The sequence below is a fragment of the Pelophylax lessonae genome, assembly GCF_965119305.1.
Source record: "Pelophylax lessonae genome assembly, chromosome: 8".
NCBI lineage: Eukaryota > Metazoa > Chordata > Amphibia > Anura > Ranidae > Pelophylax > Pelophylax lessonae.
The window spans coordinates 236383328-236401599 of NC_138775.1; the positions used below are offsets into that span (position 1 = coordinate 236383328).

General features: G+C 44.0%; 1 protein-coding gene across 1 annotated transcript in view; it reads right to left on the bottom strand.

Moving 5' to 3' along the window:
* The window catches only part of PCSK9 (proprotein convertase subtilisin/kexin type 9), a 42351-nt gene extending 28541 nt beyond the window's left edge, over window positions 1–13810 (bottom strand). Inside the window, exons 1-3 of the mRNA XM_082265241.1 lie at window positions 13684–13810; window positions 13321–13533; window positions 1462–1653 (exon numbers count right to left, since the gene is read on the bottom strand). Coding sequence (XP_082121367.1) covers window positions 1462–1653; window positions 13321–13500 — 372 coding nt within the window. The 5' untranslated portion in view covers window positions 13501–13533; window positions 13684–13810. The remainder of the gene's footprint in view (window positions 1–1461; window positions 1654–13320; window positions 13534–13683) is intronic.
* Window positions 13811–18272: the final 4462 nt, after the last annotated feature.

Here is an 18272-nt window from a genome sequence, read left to right on the forward strand (position 1 = left end):
ATAGGACGCAGGTACCATTATTGATTGTGTACATATGTAGCACACTTTCTATATTGTCCCTCATTTTGGTCTGATCTATAAAGTTGTATATCAAATGCACTTTTTTTCTTTCAAAAAGTGTTTCCCAGTGCTAAACCTTTTATCCAAATTCTAAATTGCTGCATTTGTAAATTCCATAAGCCAGTATAAAGAAATAGTAGTTGTAAAAAATCACTTGTGAGTTTAACCAATCATTTTTTTTTCATACAATTCTCCTTTAAGGGGGGCGTGGCAGAGGGTGTGTCCTATGCCTACATACATTTGCTAATAGGTGTCCCTCATTCCCACTTCAGAAAGTTGGGAGGTATGGCTAAAGACGCGTTTAACCACTTTACGACCAGTCACTGTGCCTCTACTGTGGCACAGTGGCTCGTTCCCATCCAGCGACGTAGACCTACGTCGCTGAACTCCTCCCCTTGTCACAGTCACAGCGGGAGCCGGGCCAGGGGAGGAGCGTCGGTGATCACCGCCGCTCTTCCCCGATCGTCGGGGAATCGAGTTTGGAGATCCGCCCGCTTGTGTAAACAAAGCGGGCAGATCTCCTAAGTGACAGGCAGGGACAGATTGCAGGGTTCAGCATAGCTGAACATGCGATCTGTCCCTGTGTCACTCAGTCACCTCCCCCCACACACGTTAGTAAGCACCAGGCATACATTAACCCCTCCCTCTCCAATAAAATTAACCTCTTCCCTGCCAGTGTCATTTTTACAGTAACCGTGCATATATATAGCACTGATTACTGCAGTAATGTCACTGGTACCCCCAAAAGTGTCAAAAATGTCAGTCAGGGGTCCGATCTGTCCGCCGCAATGTCGCAGTTCCGCAAAAAAAAAAAATCGCAGATCGCCGCCATTACTCGTTAAAAAAAAAACAACAAAAATTACAGAAATCTTTCCCTTAGTTAGTAAACGCAATAACTTTTATGCAAACCAATCAAAATACGCTTATTGCAATTTTTTTTACCAAACATAGGTAGCAGAAAACAAATTGGCCAAAAATTTTAAAAATTTTTGATTTTTACATTTTATTTGGGGGAATTTCATATAAAAAAATGTGAAAAATATTGTTATTTTTTCAAAATTTACGTTCTTTTTTTGTTTATAGCGCAAAAAGTAAAAATCGCACAGGTGATCAAATACCACCAAAAGAAAGCTCTGTTTGTGGGAAAAAAGGACGTAAATTTTGTTTGGGTACAGCGTCGCATGACCGCGCAATTGTCAGTTAAAGTCGCACAGTGCCGAATCGCAAAAAGTGGCCCAGACGTAAGACAGCAAAATCCTCCGGTGGTAAAGTGGTTAAAGCTGCAGCTAGCACATAATGAAAAGTTACTGCTGATCAGTATCTTATTGATCACTTGCCGTTTGGTTTATACAAAAAGCTGTGTAAAATCCCCAACCAATGCTGACAAATAAGGTGACTCACCATCTCTAACAGATCGCTGCTCATCCTAACCACAAAACCCTGGAATAGTTCATTGAAGACATAAAGAATCTTAGTCAGATAGCCGTGCTTTGCTGCCCGGGTCTGCAGACGGCGGATTACCCTTTCTGTCTGCGACTTGTGTGCGTTTTCTTTCAGCACCACAACATATTGGCCAGACATTCTCCAGGATTCCTGTAAGAAAATATCGGAAAGAAAAATAATTTGTTACAGCGGTAACGGGACAGAAGTTGCTTACAACACCTATTGGCTAATATGTACTGTAATTGTACTGTACATTTTTTCATCTCCATTTTTTGATGGCAGAAAATGTAAGACCTCATGATGTTTTGCTAACTCTCTAATGCGCCTCTTCTCCTGGCAGCAGCGTTTTGACAGAAAAAAACGGTTGACGCTTGTAAACTCGTGTAACGCATTTAGGCGCATTTAGCGCTTGAGCATTAATTCATTTAATTGGCTAGAAAAATCATTTATTGCGGCCATTAAATAAATTACAGCTCAAGCTTAAACACACCTAGTGCTTTGATGCGTTTACGCACGTCAAGCGTTTTTTTTCTGCCAAAACTCTACTGCTCCTGAATGCACTGGCCGTGGGTTTTCTTCCTCCAGGAGCAGCAGAAAAAACATCCAGTGTGCTTAAGACCCTTCTTTACACAACACACACTATATTACCAAAAGTATTGGGACGTCTGCCTTTACACAACATGAACTTTAATGGCATCCCAGTCTTAGTCCGTAGGGTTCAATACTGAGTTGGCCCACCCTTTGCAGCTATAACAGCTTCAACTCTTCTGGGAAGGCTGTCCACAAGGTTTAGGAGTGTGTCTATGGGAATGTTTGATCATTCTTCCTGAAGCGCATTTGTGAGGTCAGGCACTGATTTGGACGAGAAGGCCTGGCTCGCAGCCTCTGCTCTAATTCATCTCAAAGGTGTTCTCTCAGGTTGAGGTCAGGACTCTGTGCAGGCCAGTCAAGTTCTTCCATGCCAAATTTGCCCATGTCTTTATGGACCTTGCTGTGTGTACACTAGTCCAAATCATTTGGTGGAGGGGGGATTATGGTGTTGGGTTGTTTTTCAGGGGTTGGGCTTGGCCTCTTAGTTCCAGTGAAGGGAACTCTTAAGGCATCAGCATACCAAGACATTTTGGACAATTTCATGCTCCCACCTTTGTGGGAACAGTTGGGGGATGGCCCCTTCTTGTTCCAACATGACTGCACACCAGTGCACAAAGCAAGGTCCACAGAGACATGGATGAGCGAATTTGGGGTGGAGGAACTTGACTGGCCTGCACAGAGTCCAGAATGTGCTTCTGGAAGAATGGTCAAATAGACACACTCCTAAACCTTGTGGACAGCCTTCCCAGAAGAGTTGAAGCTGTTATAGCTGTAAAGGGTGGGCCAACTCAATATTGAACCCTACAGACTAAGACTGGAATGCCATTAAAGTTCATGTGCGTGTAGCACTACTCCCTTGGGAGCTGCTGGTGACGGGTTCCCCTGGGTTACCCATAGCAACAGTACAATAGTTCAGCTACCTTAAAGTGCCTGGCTCAGTCAAGAAACAGTCTAGGAGTTTTGGTTTTTGTAGTATTGAGAACTTGGATAGGAGAAGGGAATGAGTGGGATACTCCAACTTGAAACAACTATGCACAATTTTCTGGGATATTAGACACAATTGAGTGCGGCAAAGCCGCTGCTTCACTTTATCACTAGCGATGAAGTGTTAATTAATGAACCGCTTTAGATAAGCTGTACTGTACTTCAGGGCCCTTCCTGGCACCCCCTTTGTTCCTATTCTTCATAGCTTTCTACATGGCACCCCCCTTACTGTAATACTCTCCGTGTGAGCTAGCTCCTTGATCCCCTGACTGGAGTGGTCCCCCTTCATGGGCCAGACCCTTTGGCAGGTCCCTCAGTACTCATAGGTGTGCGCAGCCTATTGCATTAGGGTGTGCACCCCAAAGCTCAAACACATAGACATGTGTATATACTGATGGTGTTAGCCTAGTTAGGGAGCTTTCGTGAAATATCAGGGGTCTAAACAGGGGGAATCTGCACCACAAGGGGTGATTAGGGTGTGCCCAGGCACACCTGGCACACCCTGTGCGCACGCCTATGTCAGTACTCAGTACTCACGGACACTGTTTTTCCCAAGAGACTCTGCCAGCAGCTCCACTGTCACTTACACTGGATCCTCTGCAGCTCAGCTCCACACCTGGTTCACTAGGCCGACCACTTAAGACCACCTTCCTCACACACTTCAGGAGGAGAGACAGCCGTCTACCTCCTCCTGGGACTCTGCTTCCCGCCAAAGACACCCTGTAACATGCCCCCTTTGTATTTAAGGTCAATCCCAGGATGCACTGCAGGAATGCCCACTGGGACTGCCATAAAACATGATGTGTCACTGGCTGGGTTTCCTCCACTGTCCAACAAGTTCCCTCATTGCATAAAGTGGGGACACTCCCTCAGACCCAGTAAATCACACCTGGAAACATGTGACAGGCAATCTAATAGATCAGGCTCCCCTGACAGGCAGAAGGAGCATAGATGCATTGATCTAGCACCTATCTAACTAGGAGGGTGCTACATGCGTGTAAAGGCACGCATCTCAAGGCTTTTGGTAATATAGTGTATGTTACATGGTATCATATTCAAAATCCAAACAAAACTGTCTTCTGTAGTTTTTGGTTGAAGGGAACATGATTATTATTGCTGTGTATGTACCTTTTGGAGATGTTCTATTCACTTCCTGTCTAAGTGATCAAACAGATGGCAATACAAACTTGACAAGGGTTCAAGGTTCTGGAATACTAATCTAAATTTCCTGCTTCATGATTTATTTCCAATGTGCAGAAAAAGACTTAACATGGAAAAGTTACATGACCTTTGGAATCAAGTGGTAATATATTATGATATAAGGGTAGTGTAGTTTAAATACAGTAGTCTTGACAGTGATGCTTACACCAAAGCGTTTTTTCATACTTTTTGCAGAAATGCATGACATTTTTTTTTAACATGGGTTCCTATGGAACACATGCACACGCTTTTGTGCCTCTGTGTTTTTGGAAAAGGTCAGCCTGGGTTCACACTATTGCCAACACAGACATCGCATGTGATTCGCACCGCATTGCTGTGCAGTTCCCATGCGATGTCTGTGCAATGCAAATTCAGCCATACAGTTGTATGGCTGAACTCGCAATGGATTGACACAAAAAAAAGTGCAGCAACCTTTTTCTTCCCAGCACTGGTATCCAATCAGATGGGTGTTCACACCCATGCGATCCGATTCCTGTCCGAATTCACAGTTCGCACTGCAATCTGGGGGTGTCATTAACTTTGTACTGACACCCACAGCGGTTCTGAGGGGGCAGTGTGAACTGAATGCTGGGGAGATGCAACTAGAATTGCGCTGGTTCCTGCATCACAGTAGTGTGGACCCAGGCTCAGGGACTTTTTTAAACGCAAAACGGTGCTTTTTTTTCTTTTTTGGTTCAATAGACTTCAATGGAGAAGCTGCAGAACATCATGTAGTGTGTTTTTACTACGATTTTGCCGCAATTAGCGTTTTTTAAATTTGCCCAACAACAAATTTTCCCCAAAAAAAGCATAAAAAATGTGAATCTCTCGACACAGCAACATCACGGTTAAAACCCATGGAAAGCACAGCCAAAAGCACTACAGAAATGCTCCAAAGCAACATGCATAGGTGTGAATCGAGCCTAAGGTAGACCAAAAAGCTCCATTCACACCTACAGTTGTGTTCAAAATTATTCAACCCCCACTGAAATTGATTGTTTTGGCCAGTTTGACATTGATTTTGATCATTCAGTCATCCTGCTTACAATTAAATCAAAGAGGCACGTGTAGGTCAGACAAATATAACATTTATAATGAAATAACCACAAATGTCTTTTCTGTGCTCACATCATTATCAGTGTTATTCAACCCCAAGTGACATTCAATCTTAGTACTTAGTACAACATCCTTTTACAGTTATAACAGCTTTTAAACGTGAAGCATAGCTTGACACAAGTGACTTGCAGCGATCTACTGGTATCTTCGCCCATTCGTCATGGGCAAAAGCCTCCAGTTCAGTCAAATTCTTAGGCTTGTGCACTGCAACTGCTTTCTTTAAGTTCCACCAGAGGTTCTCAATCGGATTTAAGTCTGGTGACTGTGATGGCCACTCCAAAATGTTCCAGCCTTTAATCTGCAACCATGCTCTAGTGGACTTGGAGGTATGCTTGGGATCATTGTCCTGTTGAAAGGTCCAACGTCTCCCAAGCCTCAGGTTTGTGACGGACTTCATCACATTGTCATCCAATATCTCCTGGTACTGAAGAGAATTCATGGTACCTTGCACACGCTGAAGCTTCCCTGTACCTGCAGAAGCAAAACAGCCCCAAAGCATGATTGACCCCCCGCCATGCTTCACAGTAGGCAAGGTGTTCTTTTCTTCAAAGGCCTCCTCCAAACATAGCGTTGATCCATGGGCCCAAACAGTTCTAATTTTGTTTCATCAGTCCACAGAACACTATCCCAAAACTTCTGTGGTTTGTCCACATGACTTTTGGCATACTGCAGTCGACTCTTCTTATTCTTTGGAGACAGCAAGGGGGTGCGCCTGGGAGTTCTGGCATGGAGGCCTTCATTACGCAGTGTGCGCCGTATTGTCTGAGCAGAAACTTCAGTACCCACATCTGACAAATCTTTTCTCAGTTCCTCAGCAGTCACACGGGGACTTTTCTCCACTCTACGCTTCAGGTAGCGCACAGCAGTCGAAGTCAGCATCATCTTTCTGCCACGACCAGGTAGCGTTTCAACAGTGCCCTTTGCCTTGAATTTGCGAATGATGCTTCCTATGGTGTCTCTTGGTATGTTTAACATCTTTGCAATCTTCTTATAGCCATTGCCCTTCCTGTGAAGAGTAATCACCTCTTCTCTTGTCTTCCTGGACCATTCTCTTGACTTCACCATGTTTGTAACCACACCAGTAAATGTCTAGAAGGAGCTGAGTATCACAGTCATTTTAAAGCTGCCTAATTGGTGCTTATTAGGCTTTATTGCTGCTCCCTGACATCCACAGGTGTTTTCAATACCTGATTGAAAACACTTCAAGGAACCTCTGTTCTTCAGAGTGGTAGTCTTGAAGGGGTTGAATAATTGTGTCAATGAAGAATTCACAAAAGAAACATTTACTACTGTATTACAAAACCAATCGATGTCATTTTAGTTGCATATGGTTCTTTAAGAAGTCTTTGTAGGATTTAATTCTGAAAACAATTACAAATGTACACTGAATTCCCTAAAACCCTTTACAGCATTGGGGGTTGAATAATTTTGAACACAACTGTAAGTGTTTTTTCATGCTTTTTGCTTTCTGCAGAATTGCTGGACATTTTTTTCACATAGGTTCCTATGGTTCACATCAATGCATTTTTGTGCCTTTGCGTTTTTAAAAAGGGTCAGGCACTTTTTTAAATGCAAATGGCTGCTTTTTTGGGGTTTTAGGTTCAATAGACTTCAATGGAAAATCTGCAGAAAAGCATGTAGTGTGCTTTTACCGCGATTTTACCACAATTTGCATTTTTATTCTGCCCAACAACAAATTTGCCAAAAAAAGCATAAAAAACGCAAAGCGCGGCAAAATCGAGGTAAAAAACACAAAAAGCACTGCAGAAATGATCGGAAGCAAAATCTGGAGAACTGTTGTAGAATCATTATCAGTAATAGAGTTGCATGCATGTCAGGCCTCATTCACACCTATGCAGGTTGCAGTTTGTATATTCTGGATGCATTTTTCATTAACCACTTAAGCCCCAGCCCTATTTCGGACACTTTTTGTTTACAAGTTAAAACCAGTATTTTTTCCTAGAAAACTACTTAGAACCCCCAAACATTATATATATTTTTTTAGCAAAGACTCTGGAGAATAAAATGTCGGTCATTGCAAAATTTTTTGTCACGCGGTATTTGCGCAGCGGTCTTTAAAACGCCATTTGTTTGGAAAAAATTGGAAAAATCACATTTCACTGCATTTTAAAAATACTAAACTGTAAAGTTAGCCCATTTTTTTTGTATATTGTGAAAGATGATGTCAGGCCGAGTAAATAGATACCCAACATGTTACGGTTTAAAATTGCGCCCCCCCGTGGGATGGCGACAAACTACGTTCAATAGAGATCTCAATCTGCGACGCTTTAAATTTATTTAACGGTTACCAGTTTAGAGTTAGAGTGTAGCTCTTTTTTTTTTTTAATTATTGCTCTCGCTCTGGCGATCGCGGCGATACCTCACATGTGTGGTTTTAACAGCGATTTCATTCGCGGCTCGACTTGCGTATACGTTTTTTTTTGTGCGCGAGCTAACGGTGACGGGGGCGGCTAAATTTTTTTTTTTTTTTCCTATTTATTTTTTCTTTTTTTTTAACTTTATTACAGGTTTTTAAAAAAAATAAAAATCTGATCACTTTTATTGCTGTCACAAGCAATGTAAACATCCCTTGTGACACCAATATGTAGTGACAGGTACTCTTTATGGAGGGATCGGGGGTCTAAAAGACCCTAGACCCCTCCACTACACTTCCCTGTATGCAAAACGCCGAAAACGGCATTTTTGCATACAGCCGTTTTTCAAATCTGCTGCCTTTTGCAGCACAGTAACCCGGAAGTGACGTCATGGACGCCGCCTCCGGGTTACGTCATCGGAGACCCGATCGATGCCGTTTCCGGCATTCATCGGGACTCCATCCAGCTGGCGGACGGGAGCCCCGAGCAAAGCCACGGAAGGCGGCAGGAGGGGGGGAGGACGTAACCTCCCGCTCACCCGGGCAACGATCGAGCGGCTCCCGAGCCGCATCGGTCGTTACCGACGGAAAGCCGACCGTCGGCTTCAAACCACGGTACCGGGATGATGTCTCTAGCTAGAGGCATCATCCCTGTATAAATACAAAAAAATGTGCTGCGCCAGACGTGCACCAATAAACATAAATGATGTTAATATAATCAATATCTGAAGTCCATACAAGCTGTGATTGTGCTCAAAATCCAATAAATGTGCATTAGTGTCCAAGTGTCCAAATCAGAAATGCAATCTGGTGAAAAGTGCACACCAATCTGTGAAATCCCTCCACCTGCTAAATTGGCCTCTCACCTCCAAACAAGACCCAAACGGGCCAGCAAAAGCATATACTGAGGATATCAGACTCCTGGAAAGACACTCCAGCCTCTCACCTCCGGAGGTCTCAAGACACGGGACATGCGATGCAAAATATAAAAGGGAAAATATAGTGCTCTCCGTTTCAACAATCAGGCTTTATTGAGGAAAATAGAAGTTTACTCACATGTACAGGGCACTTCACCGTGCCTGCTGTTATGGCAATGATAGCGTGTGTCACTCGAGAGATGTTCGGCGTCGGTCACGCAAGCTCCGCCCCCCTATACGCGTTACGACGAGCGTATGGCTCCAACGTCTTCCTCGGTTTTTCTTCCTATGCTTTTGCTGGCCCGTCTGGGTCTTGTTTGGAGGTGAGAGGCCAATTTAGCAGGTGGAGGGATTTCACAGATTGGTGTGCACTTTTCACCAGATTGCATTTCTGATTTGGACACTTGGACACTAATGCACATTTATTGGATTTTGAGCACAATCACAGCTTGTATGGACTTCAGATATTGATTATATTAACATCATTTATGTTTATTGGTGCACGTCTGGCGCAGCACATTTTTTTGTATTTATTTTGATTTATTGTGGGATGTGAACACGATTAGTGTATGCTGCCGGCTATATATGTTTTATGCACAGTGATATTCAAGCACTTTTTCAGTACATTATTCACGCACAGTGTTTTTACCTATTTTGAGTGTTATATCACATATTTGGTTTTGCGCTGATAGTTTTTTGTTATATATCACCCCGGTATAACCCCGCAAAGTCTGCCGACGTACGGGTACGTCAGTATGCGGTAAGTGGTTAAAGTCTATGAAACCAAAAATTAGAAAAAAAGTCCCTGGCCCTTTCCCCGGGGGCGCGCAGAGCGGCGATCGGTGATGCGGCGGGTCAGTCTGACTCCCCGCATCTCCAATCTCGGTATAGAGCCTAGTGACGTAGGCTCTTTACCATGTGACCAGCCGTGTCCAATAACGGCTGGTCACATAGTAAACAGGAAGAGCCGTTGATCGGCTTTCCTCAGTACGTGTCTGATAGGCACGAGTAAAGGAGCGCCAAACCTGACAGGGGGGGGGGTCGACACTGGTAATCAGATCATTGATTACCAGTGCAGACCCTCGGGGGGGGGGGGGGTACCACTAGAACCACCAGGGATGCCCGCCCATGACCCCGGGATGCCCACTATGGCCCCCCCTTTGCCCTCCCCATAAGTGCTGCCCGCCAGTGCCCTCCCGATCAGTGCTGCCCACCAGTGCCCATAATTGCCATCTATCAGTGCCGCCCACCAGTGCCCATTATTGCCCACCAGTGCCGCCTATCAGTGCCCACTAGTACCCATCAGTGCCGCCCATCAGTGCCGATCAGTGCCAATCAGTGCCCACCAGTGCTGCCTATCAGTGCCCATTAGTGCCCATCAGTGACGCCTATCAGTGCCCATCAGTGCCGCCTATCAGTGCCCACCAATGCTGCATATCAGTGCTACCTATAAGTGCCGCCTATAAGTGCCGCCTATCGGTGCCGCCTATAAGTGCCACCCCATCAGTGCCTCCTCATCAGTGCCTCTCAGTGCAGTCTCATCAGTGCTCATCAGTGCAGGAAAAAACTTATTTATTTACAAAATTGTATAACATAAACAAAAAAACTTTTTTTTTTTTTTCAAACTTTTCGGTCTTTTTTTTATTTGCTTAGCAAAAAAAAAAAACCTTGCGGTGATCAAATACCACTAAAAGAAAGCTCTATTTGTGGGGGGAAAATGACATAAATTTGGTTTAGGTACAGGGTTCCATGCAATTGTCATTCAAAATGCAACATCGCTAAAAGTTGAAAATTGGCCTGGGCAGGAAGGGGGTGAAATTGCCCTGTATTGAAGTGGTTAAAGGAAATTAGTAAAATTCTCCCCAGGTGGCAAAATGAAATAAAAACCTGACAGAAATGTAAACCTTTCACAACTCAATCCAAAACGAAAAAATAAACATTTGGGCTGGAGTTAGGCTTAAAATTACTGATGCAAGTTTTTTAAACACATTAGGTTTTTTCCCTTGGGTAAAGATGTAATATGACAAAGAATACCTTGTTTCTACTGTATGTGTAGCACTACCCCTGTAGTCAATATGGGTTCTCTGTTGCTGGCCATCGACCTTCTCAAATACCTAAGCTCCTCTGACACACCATGCTTACTACACAAATACACAACTTCACTGATAAATTTCTGGCAGTGACATTAGTACCCAGCTAATATGCTATTTTAAAGAACGCAAGCACCAGACCAATTAGTAAGACATACTTAACATATTGCCATAAGATAAATAAGGTAAAGGCAGGCAACAATAAAATGTGAAATAGATAACAATGGTAGTGATACATTTAAAATGCAGGATGTTTATGAGTAACTGGGCACAGGTTTTACCAGAAACCGAAAGTATAATCCCTGGAAGGCTACGCTTCCTTTGGCCCTGGAGTGCGTTTGCTAGGTCCAAGTCTGCCTGCAGGACTTAGTGTTTAGGAAGGTGGGAAATTGCTAAAGTCTATGTAAATACTCATAGGCGTGCGCACAGGGTGTGCCAGGTGTGCCTGGGCACACCCTAATCATTCTATGTGGCGCAGATTCCCCCTGTTTAGACCCTAAAAAAAATTATAAAAATAAATAAAAATAAAAAATAATTTTAAAAAACTTAATAAAAAACTACAGTCACCATCCGCTGCCCTTCTGACACCAATCTCTGCCTACGAACACTGTCAGTATATACACATGCACACACACATATGTGTTTGAGCTTTGGGGTGCACACCCTAATGCCATAGGCTGCGCACACCTATGTAAATACTATATAACAGTGAGAAAAAATCTCCAAAAATTAGGGAAAAAATGGTTATTAGTGCTGGCGTGGTTGGGGCCCTTTCGGTGGTGCACTAATGGTGATGTAGAGTGGCTTCTAGATTCTCCCAGTTAAAGAAGGTGAAGACTTAAGGAGGAGCTCTGGCATGAATAGCTTGACGTAGGCTTAACAATAATGAAGAGGACAAGAAGCAAGTGCAGGGAGGGGTTAAGTGGATCAAAGCAAATAGGGTAATTCAAGACAGGTGATGTGACATTGCTCAGTGGGATTCTGCATAAGTACAGTAGTGTCCAAGGAACTGGATGGAAAACTGTGTTAGCTAGAGTCTTGCTTGGATTTGTGGTGCAAAGTGTTTGATGGGTTGGCAACCCTTTCGCCAATCTTGTGCTTCAGCTGCGGGTATCAACGGTGGAGGCCCCTCATGGAATGCTGGCTTGGGCTCTATCGAAACCATTCTGTATGGTGCAGGGACAGATGATGACCAGTCAACCTGCTTTGTATAGCTGTGGGTGCAGGCGAGTAGGCTGTACTGGTTGGTGAGTGCCCTAGGGCTTAGCACTCGCCCTGGATGTCTGCTTACTTCCCCGATCTGGCGCCAGGTCCTAAACCTTTCCCAAGCAATGTCCCAGCATGCTTTGCAGCAGTCCTGTGTCCTCCTCTTTGTGCTCCTCCTGAGTCTCAAGTCTGTCTGGATTTGTTGTTCAGAAAGTCAAATCCTATAGTATAGGGATGCTGTTTTGGACTACATCTCCTATGATTCCAAGTGCTCTGCATTACAGTTTATAAGATTGCTTGGCTAACTTTCTTGCTCCCTAATTGGTCCTTTGCTCGGCTCCCAGGAAGGAAGGGGTGAGCTGGGGGGAGAAGTCTCACACAGAGTTGCAGCATAGCCAGCATGAGAAGAGGATTTTACACAGGCTGCTCTGGCTCCCAGCTTAAAGTGATTCTAAAGCCAAAACGTATTTTTTTTTTTTTACCTTAATGCAATCCCTGCAATAGGATAAAAACATTTTACAGTTTTCTGCCCTCGCCACCTCCCTAAATACTTACCTGAGTTGATCCAGCACTGTGAATGGCTGCATCTCTTCTCTTCCTCTTCACACAAGACTTTGGGTATTGCGGTTCCTCCCGCACTCCAAAGACATGCTGGTAGGTAAATTGGCCCTAGTATGCATGCATCTGAGTTGGGGACCTTAGATTGTAAGCTCTTTGTGGGCAGGAACTGATGTAAATGTGTACAGTACCAAAAGTGATGTGTAAATTGATATGAATGCCTGTAATAAATAAATACTGCTCCTTCTCACAATGCAAGTTTTGGAGTCATGGGACTTACTAAAAATAATGCATTTGCTGCATGGCTGCTATCTTATCACAACAACTATTAAAAACAGAGTAATTGTACTCAACCACTGAGAGCTCCCCCTAGTGGGTAGTCTACAAATCACTATAAAAGTACAGTAAAAAAAATAAGGAAAGGCAAAAATATGAATGGCATGTCAGAAATTATGTAAAGGTAAACACTGCAATAATAAATTAAAGTACATGCTTACTGGATATGAACTATATGTTTCTCCTAAAAGTCAGTCAATAAAAAAGGAAATCTGAAAAAGAGCATAGTGTCTCCCAAGCTGTGAAAAACTAAAGCAAAAACCTCTATGAAATCATCTTCGGTATCTTTCACAAAAGTGAAGCCATGTGCAACCAAACCATGGAATTACATCAGTCGAGGGAATGCAATTCACAGCCTTTTAATCATAAATAGATCATTGGGATAATAGGGTAGATAAATATACCATACACATTTCAAGGTTTTGGATCCAGCAGTATTTTGTACCTTATTACTCCATAGGAAAACCCCAGGAGTCGTCTTCTTCTCATTGTCAGCCTGGGCATCTTCTTCCATGACAAGCCTGAGGACAATCTCTTCTTCATAGTCAGCTTCATCCGCCAGAATCTGGAGTGGTCCAAGGACCACGCAGAAGGTCAACAAGAAAAAGGAGCCAGGTAGGATCATGGCGTGACCCTGAGCAAACACCTCTGGTACAACCTGGAATTGATCACAGGATATCAGCAAAGATCCCTGATTATTACACTTGACAGGTGAGAGATGGACAAATAGATAAATAAATGGCTATAGGAAGAACAGTAAAGAGAACTTACAGAATAGGAAAAATAGGAAAAGGACTAGACTACTCACAAAGTTTGCTTTCTAAAGCCCTGATTTGGGTGGGGAAAAGCAGAATCACACCACCTCTTGTCTCATCGGATGATCCAGTCTGGTTACTGATTACCTGGGTTTGCTGAACCTGAATCCTAGAGTCAGATTACAAAAGAGAAAGCTTGTATGGTGTAATGCCACCCCCTCTTACAAACAGATACAGGACTGAGCATGCAGTACCCCTCCACTCCCTCCAAAATTCCTGTGCAAGATCAACCTGGGTGCACACACGCTAAGCACACACACACGCTAAGCACACATGAAGCACACAATACCTCTGCCCTCTGATGCCATTGCTTTCACCCTGCTTGGGCATAGCAAGTCATTTCTGTCTGTTCCCTGCCCCCCTTCAACTAATTCACTCTCCAATTATCTGTCAAGCCCACTGCTCATTATTTGTTCTATTTTAGGAAACATTTTGCATATTCTCTGGAGCTAATTTTTAAATCTTAGCTTTTGATCTTAAAATGTCTCAGTTTTCAGCAGCAGTTGATCTTTTAATTAAACAAGCTTTGTGTTTTCCGTTATGGACCCGAAGATTCAGCAACATTTTCTTCTTTGATATGGTCAAAGGATGAGGTCACCCACGAGCAATTTTAAAGGGGTCAGTAAACAAAGTTGGACTGATTCCAACAAAAGAATATACCTGCCCATGCCGCATCCCCCATAATACCTAAGGCTGGGTTCACACTTATCCGAATTGGATGCTGGGTTCCCTTGCATCCAATTCACATGACAGGAGACTGTGACCGGCTCCATAGAGCCGGTTCAAACAATCCCTGGGGCGGCTGCGGAGTGCACTGCAGAAGGCTTCTGTGTGTCTTTGGCTCCATTTTTGGTCCGAATTTGGACCTGATTCACACCTAAAACAGTGAACAGGGACGCACCAGACCCCCTGCTGCAAGCCGCTCTGCAAATACAGTAAAACCTTGGATTGCGAGCATAATTCGTTCCGGAAGCATGCTTGTAATCCAAAGCACTCTTATATCAAAGCGAATTTCCCCATAAGAAATAATGGAAACTCAGATGATGCGTTCCACAACCATTTATTCATAAATCCTTCAATTTATAGTCCATATAAAAAGATTATAGCATTGCGATAGGTTGTGTAACCATAAAATGTCCATCCACAAATAGCCGCTTCCACAAGGGGATTGGAAGCAAAATCCAGCAGGAGCTACAGAGTATAAAAGAGAAGAGAGGTGCCTCTAAGTGTAGCAATATGGTTCCATTTAATGAAGGTACAACATTTAGCAACTCACATGGTTGATGAAACAGGCACATCTAAGTATGCAGGCATCCGGGGTAAAGCTGTCCACATAGACTATCTTCTGCACCGCCGGCTGCTAGTCTGTAATCCTGACCGGGAAGACCACCCTGCAGTAAAGCGATCTGAAAGCGAGGGGCAGCATGGAAAGGATGACGTAGATGGCGGTGTGGAGGATGGTCTATGTGGACAGCTTTACCCCAGATGCCTGCATACTTAGATGTGTCTGTTCCAATCATCAACCATGTGAGTTGCTAAATGTTGTACCTTGCTACTGCTACACTTAGAGGCGCCTCTCTTCTCTTTTATACTCAGCTGTGACTTGAGGCTACTTGTATATCAAGACCTCGCTTGTATATCAAGTCAAAATTTATTTGAAAATTTTGCTTGTCTTGCAAAGCGCTCTTAAACGAAGTTACTCTCAAACCAAGGTTTTACTGTAGTGTGAACTGACTCTAACAAATATGGAAAGGCCATGACACACTATGATTTCCGATCTCTATCTGCAGCACATGGGGGAGACATCAGGGGTCAGCTTATGGGTATACTGTTATACTTATATATATATATATGCCATGACCTTCTGTGTATACTGACACTAGGAGGCTGGTCGCCAACCAAGTGGCAGCAATAAACTTGAAGCTGAACTCGAGCTTTTGTTACACTTTACATATTTTGTGTGGGCCAAGCTGGCCCAAACAATCTATGTCACTCACTAAAATGTATGGCTGCTGGATGTGCTGTAAAAACTGTATGTAGCTAAGGCTACATACAGCATACCTCACTGTGTTCCAGATGGGAGGCGAGACCTTCCTCTCTCATACCCGCAACACAATAGAGTTCATCTGATTGGTGCTCTGCCATTTATAGAAAGCAGTGTATTCTATCAATGAATACAAAGGTTCCTCTGACCAGCTGAGTCAGAGGTTGTGACATCATCAGTCCGCCTCTCTGAATCAGAGGAAGCTTTGTATTCATTGCTAGAATACATCCCTTTCCACGAATAGCTGAGCACTGATCAGTTAAGCCCCGTACACACGTAGCGATTGTCAGCCGAACGATCGGCCGTCTTTTGTCCGGTGCTGTCCTGTCGTTTGAAAAGTGCTAAAGACTGCACACGAATTTTGTCGGCCAACAACAGCCGCCTGCAGAAGTGATGTCATGTAATTGTTAACTGTTTTTTCTTCTCTGAGCATGCCCAGTCTTGCTCATCTGCTGTTTGTCGGCCGAATTCTGTAGTGACTGAGGAACAATTGGCCGTTCTGGTGTTGGCCAACAAAAATTTTAAAGCCTGCACACCAGATTCTGTTCGGCCGAAAAGTCGCAGTCGGTTGTCGGAAGTATCATACTAACAAGCCGACAATCGGCCGATCGGACGTTGGCCGAATATTTACGGCCGACAATCGTTACGTGTGTACGGGCCTTTAGACTCTACTGTGTTCTGGGTATGAGATATAAAAGTCTCAGCTCCCACCATGTAAAATGTAACAAAAGCTTTAGAGCTGAAGTTTAGGCATGGCAATTTTTACGTATGTAACTATGCATATGCCATACACACCATGGGGGAGATTTACTAAAACTGGTGCACACAGAGTCCGGTGCAGCTGTGGATAGTAACCAATCAGCTTCTTACTTTATCTTGTTCAATTAAGCTTAGACAATAAAACCTAGAAGGTGATTGGTTACTATGCACAGCTGCCCCAGATTCTGTGTGCACCAGTTTTAGTAAATCAACCCATATGAGTTCCCAATCTCCATCTGCAGCACACTGGGGAAACATCGGGGCCACCTTATGGGTATACTGTTATGCTCATATATATACTATGATCTTTTGTGTATACCGTCACCAAGAAGGTCGTCGCCAACCTATGTGACAGCAATAAAGTTAAAGCGGAAGTTTAGGTATGGCAATTTAATATCAAAATATGGCCTGATGCACCCCATGACGCACCTCCATCCCTAAATAATATACAAAGTTGCAATGGTTTGCCCTTGGGACTTTAAATGAGGTGCAACATGTCCAATGATGAAATATAAAAGCAAGTTTATTGGTACATACAATCTCAATAAGTATACAAGGGGAAAGTACCGTATTGTCAAACAGATTTGTGATGTTATACATAGTATATTATACATTCATAGTCAGGTATAGTATTCCATAGAACAATCCATGGTAGGTATGAAATGGGGCTACCAGGATGCATTTTCATACCTACCATGGATTGTTCTATGAAACACTCTACCTCAGGGGCGTAACTACAGGGGTTGCAGGGGCTGCAATTGCAACCGGGCCCCGTGCTCCAGGGGGCCTGAGCTGCTCCCCTGTACACCTGGATAGGAAGGGCGGCGGGGGCAGCATGTAGAGAAATCACTGTCCTCCTTTTTCCTCCTGTAGCTGCAGGAGGAAAATAGAGGAGATTGGTTCCTCTGTATGCTGCCCCCGCAACTCCTCCTATCCAGTTCACTTGTGTTCTGCTGTCTCTGGGCCCTTGTGTGCTCCCCTGCCCCCCCCAATGTACTGCCCCCCCCCCCCCACTGTGCTGCCAGCTCTCTGCAGGGGATGTGTCACAATAGAGAATATGTAATTTACCAGCTCCTTCCTTTTCTGAATGGACAGAGTCATAGTCAGTGACATTGTAAAAAAAATTAAATAAAATGATAAAAAATAATACAATTAAAATACCAAAAAATAAAAACTACTGACACCAGTGGGTGAACTTCCAGGATCGCAAAGGTCACATTTGCGACCGGGCCCTGGCATTCCACCACCATGGGGAGGCCCCAAGATGGCAGGAAGGGGGCCCACTGCAGAACTTGTGAAAGGGTCCCACTGCGGGACCGTAATAAAGGGTCCCGCAACAAGACTAAAGGGCCCGAGAGTCAGTGGGAGGAGCCCCAGGCTTGAAGGGAAGGGCCCACGGCCAGGGGTCTGGGGGGCCCTTCATGGTTTCTTGTGTATAACATCACAAATCTGTTTGACAATACGTTACTTGTCCGTGCTTACTTATTGACATTGTATGTACCAATAAACTTGCATTGTATATTTCATCATTGGGCGTGTCACACCTCATTTAAAGTCCCATGGGCAAACCGTTGCAACTTTCTAGGTATGGCAATTTTTATAATACCAGCTTGGACCAATGTAACTATGCATGTGCCATACCTGTGGGATCTCTGTGGAATCTGGAAATCACTATATTAGGCAACACTATCAAAGTGACTGCCGCTAGCTTCTGCATCCCGTGCCAAGCGGCTACCCTGTTGCTTAGTGAACACAGGAGTTCGCTATCTCAGCACAGGC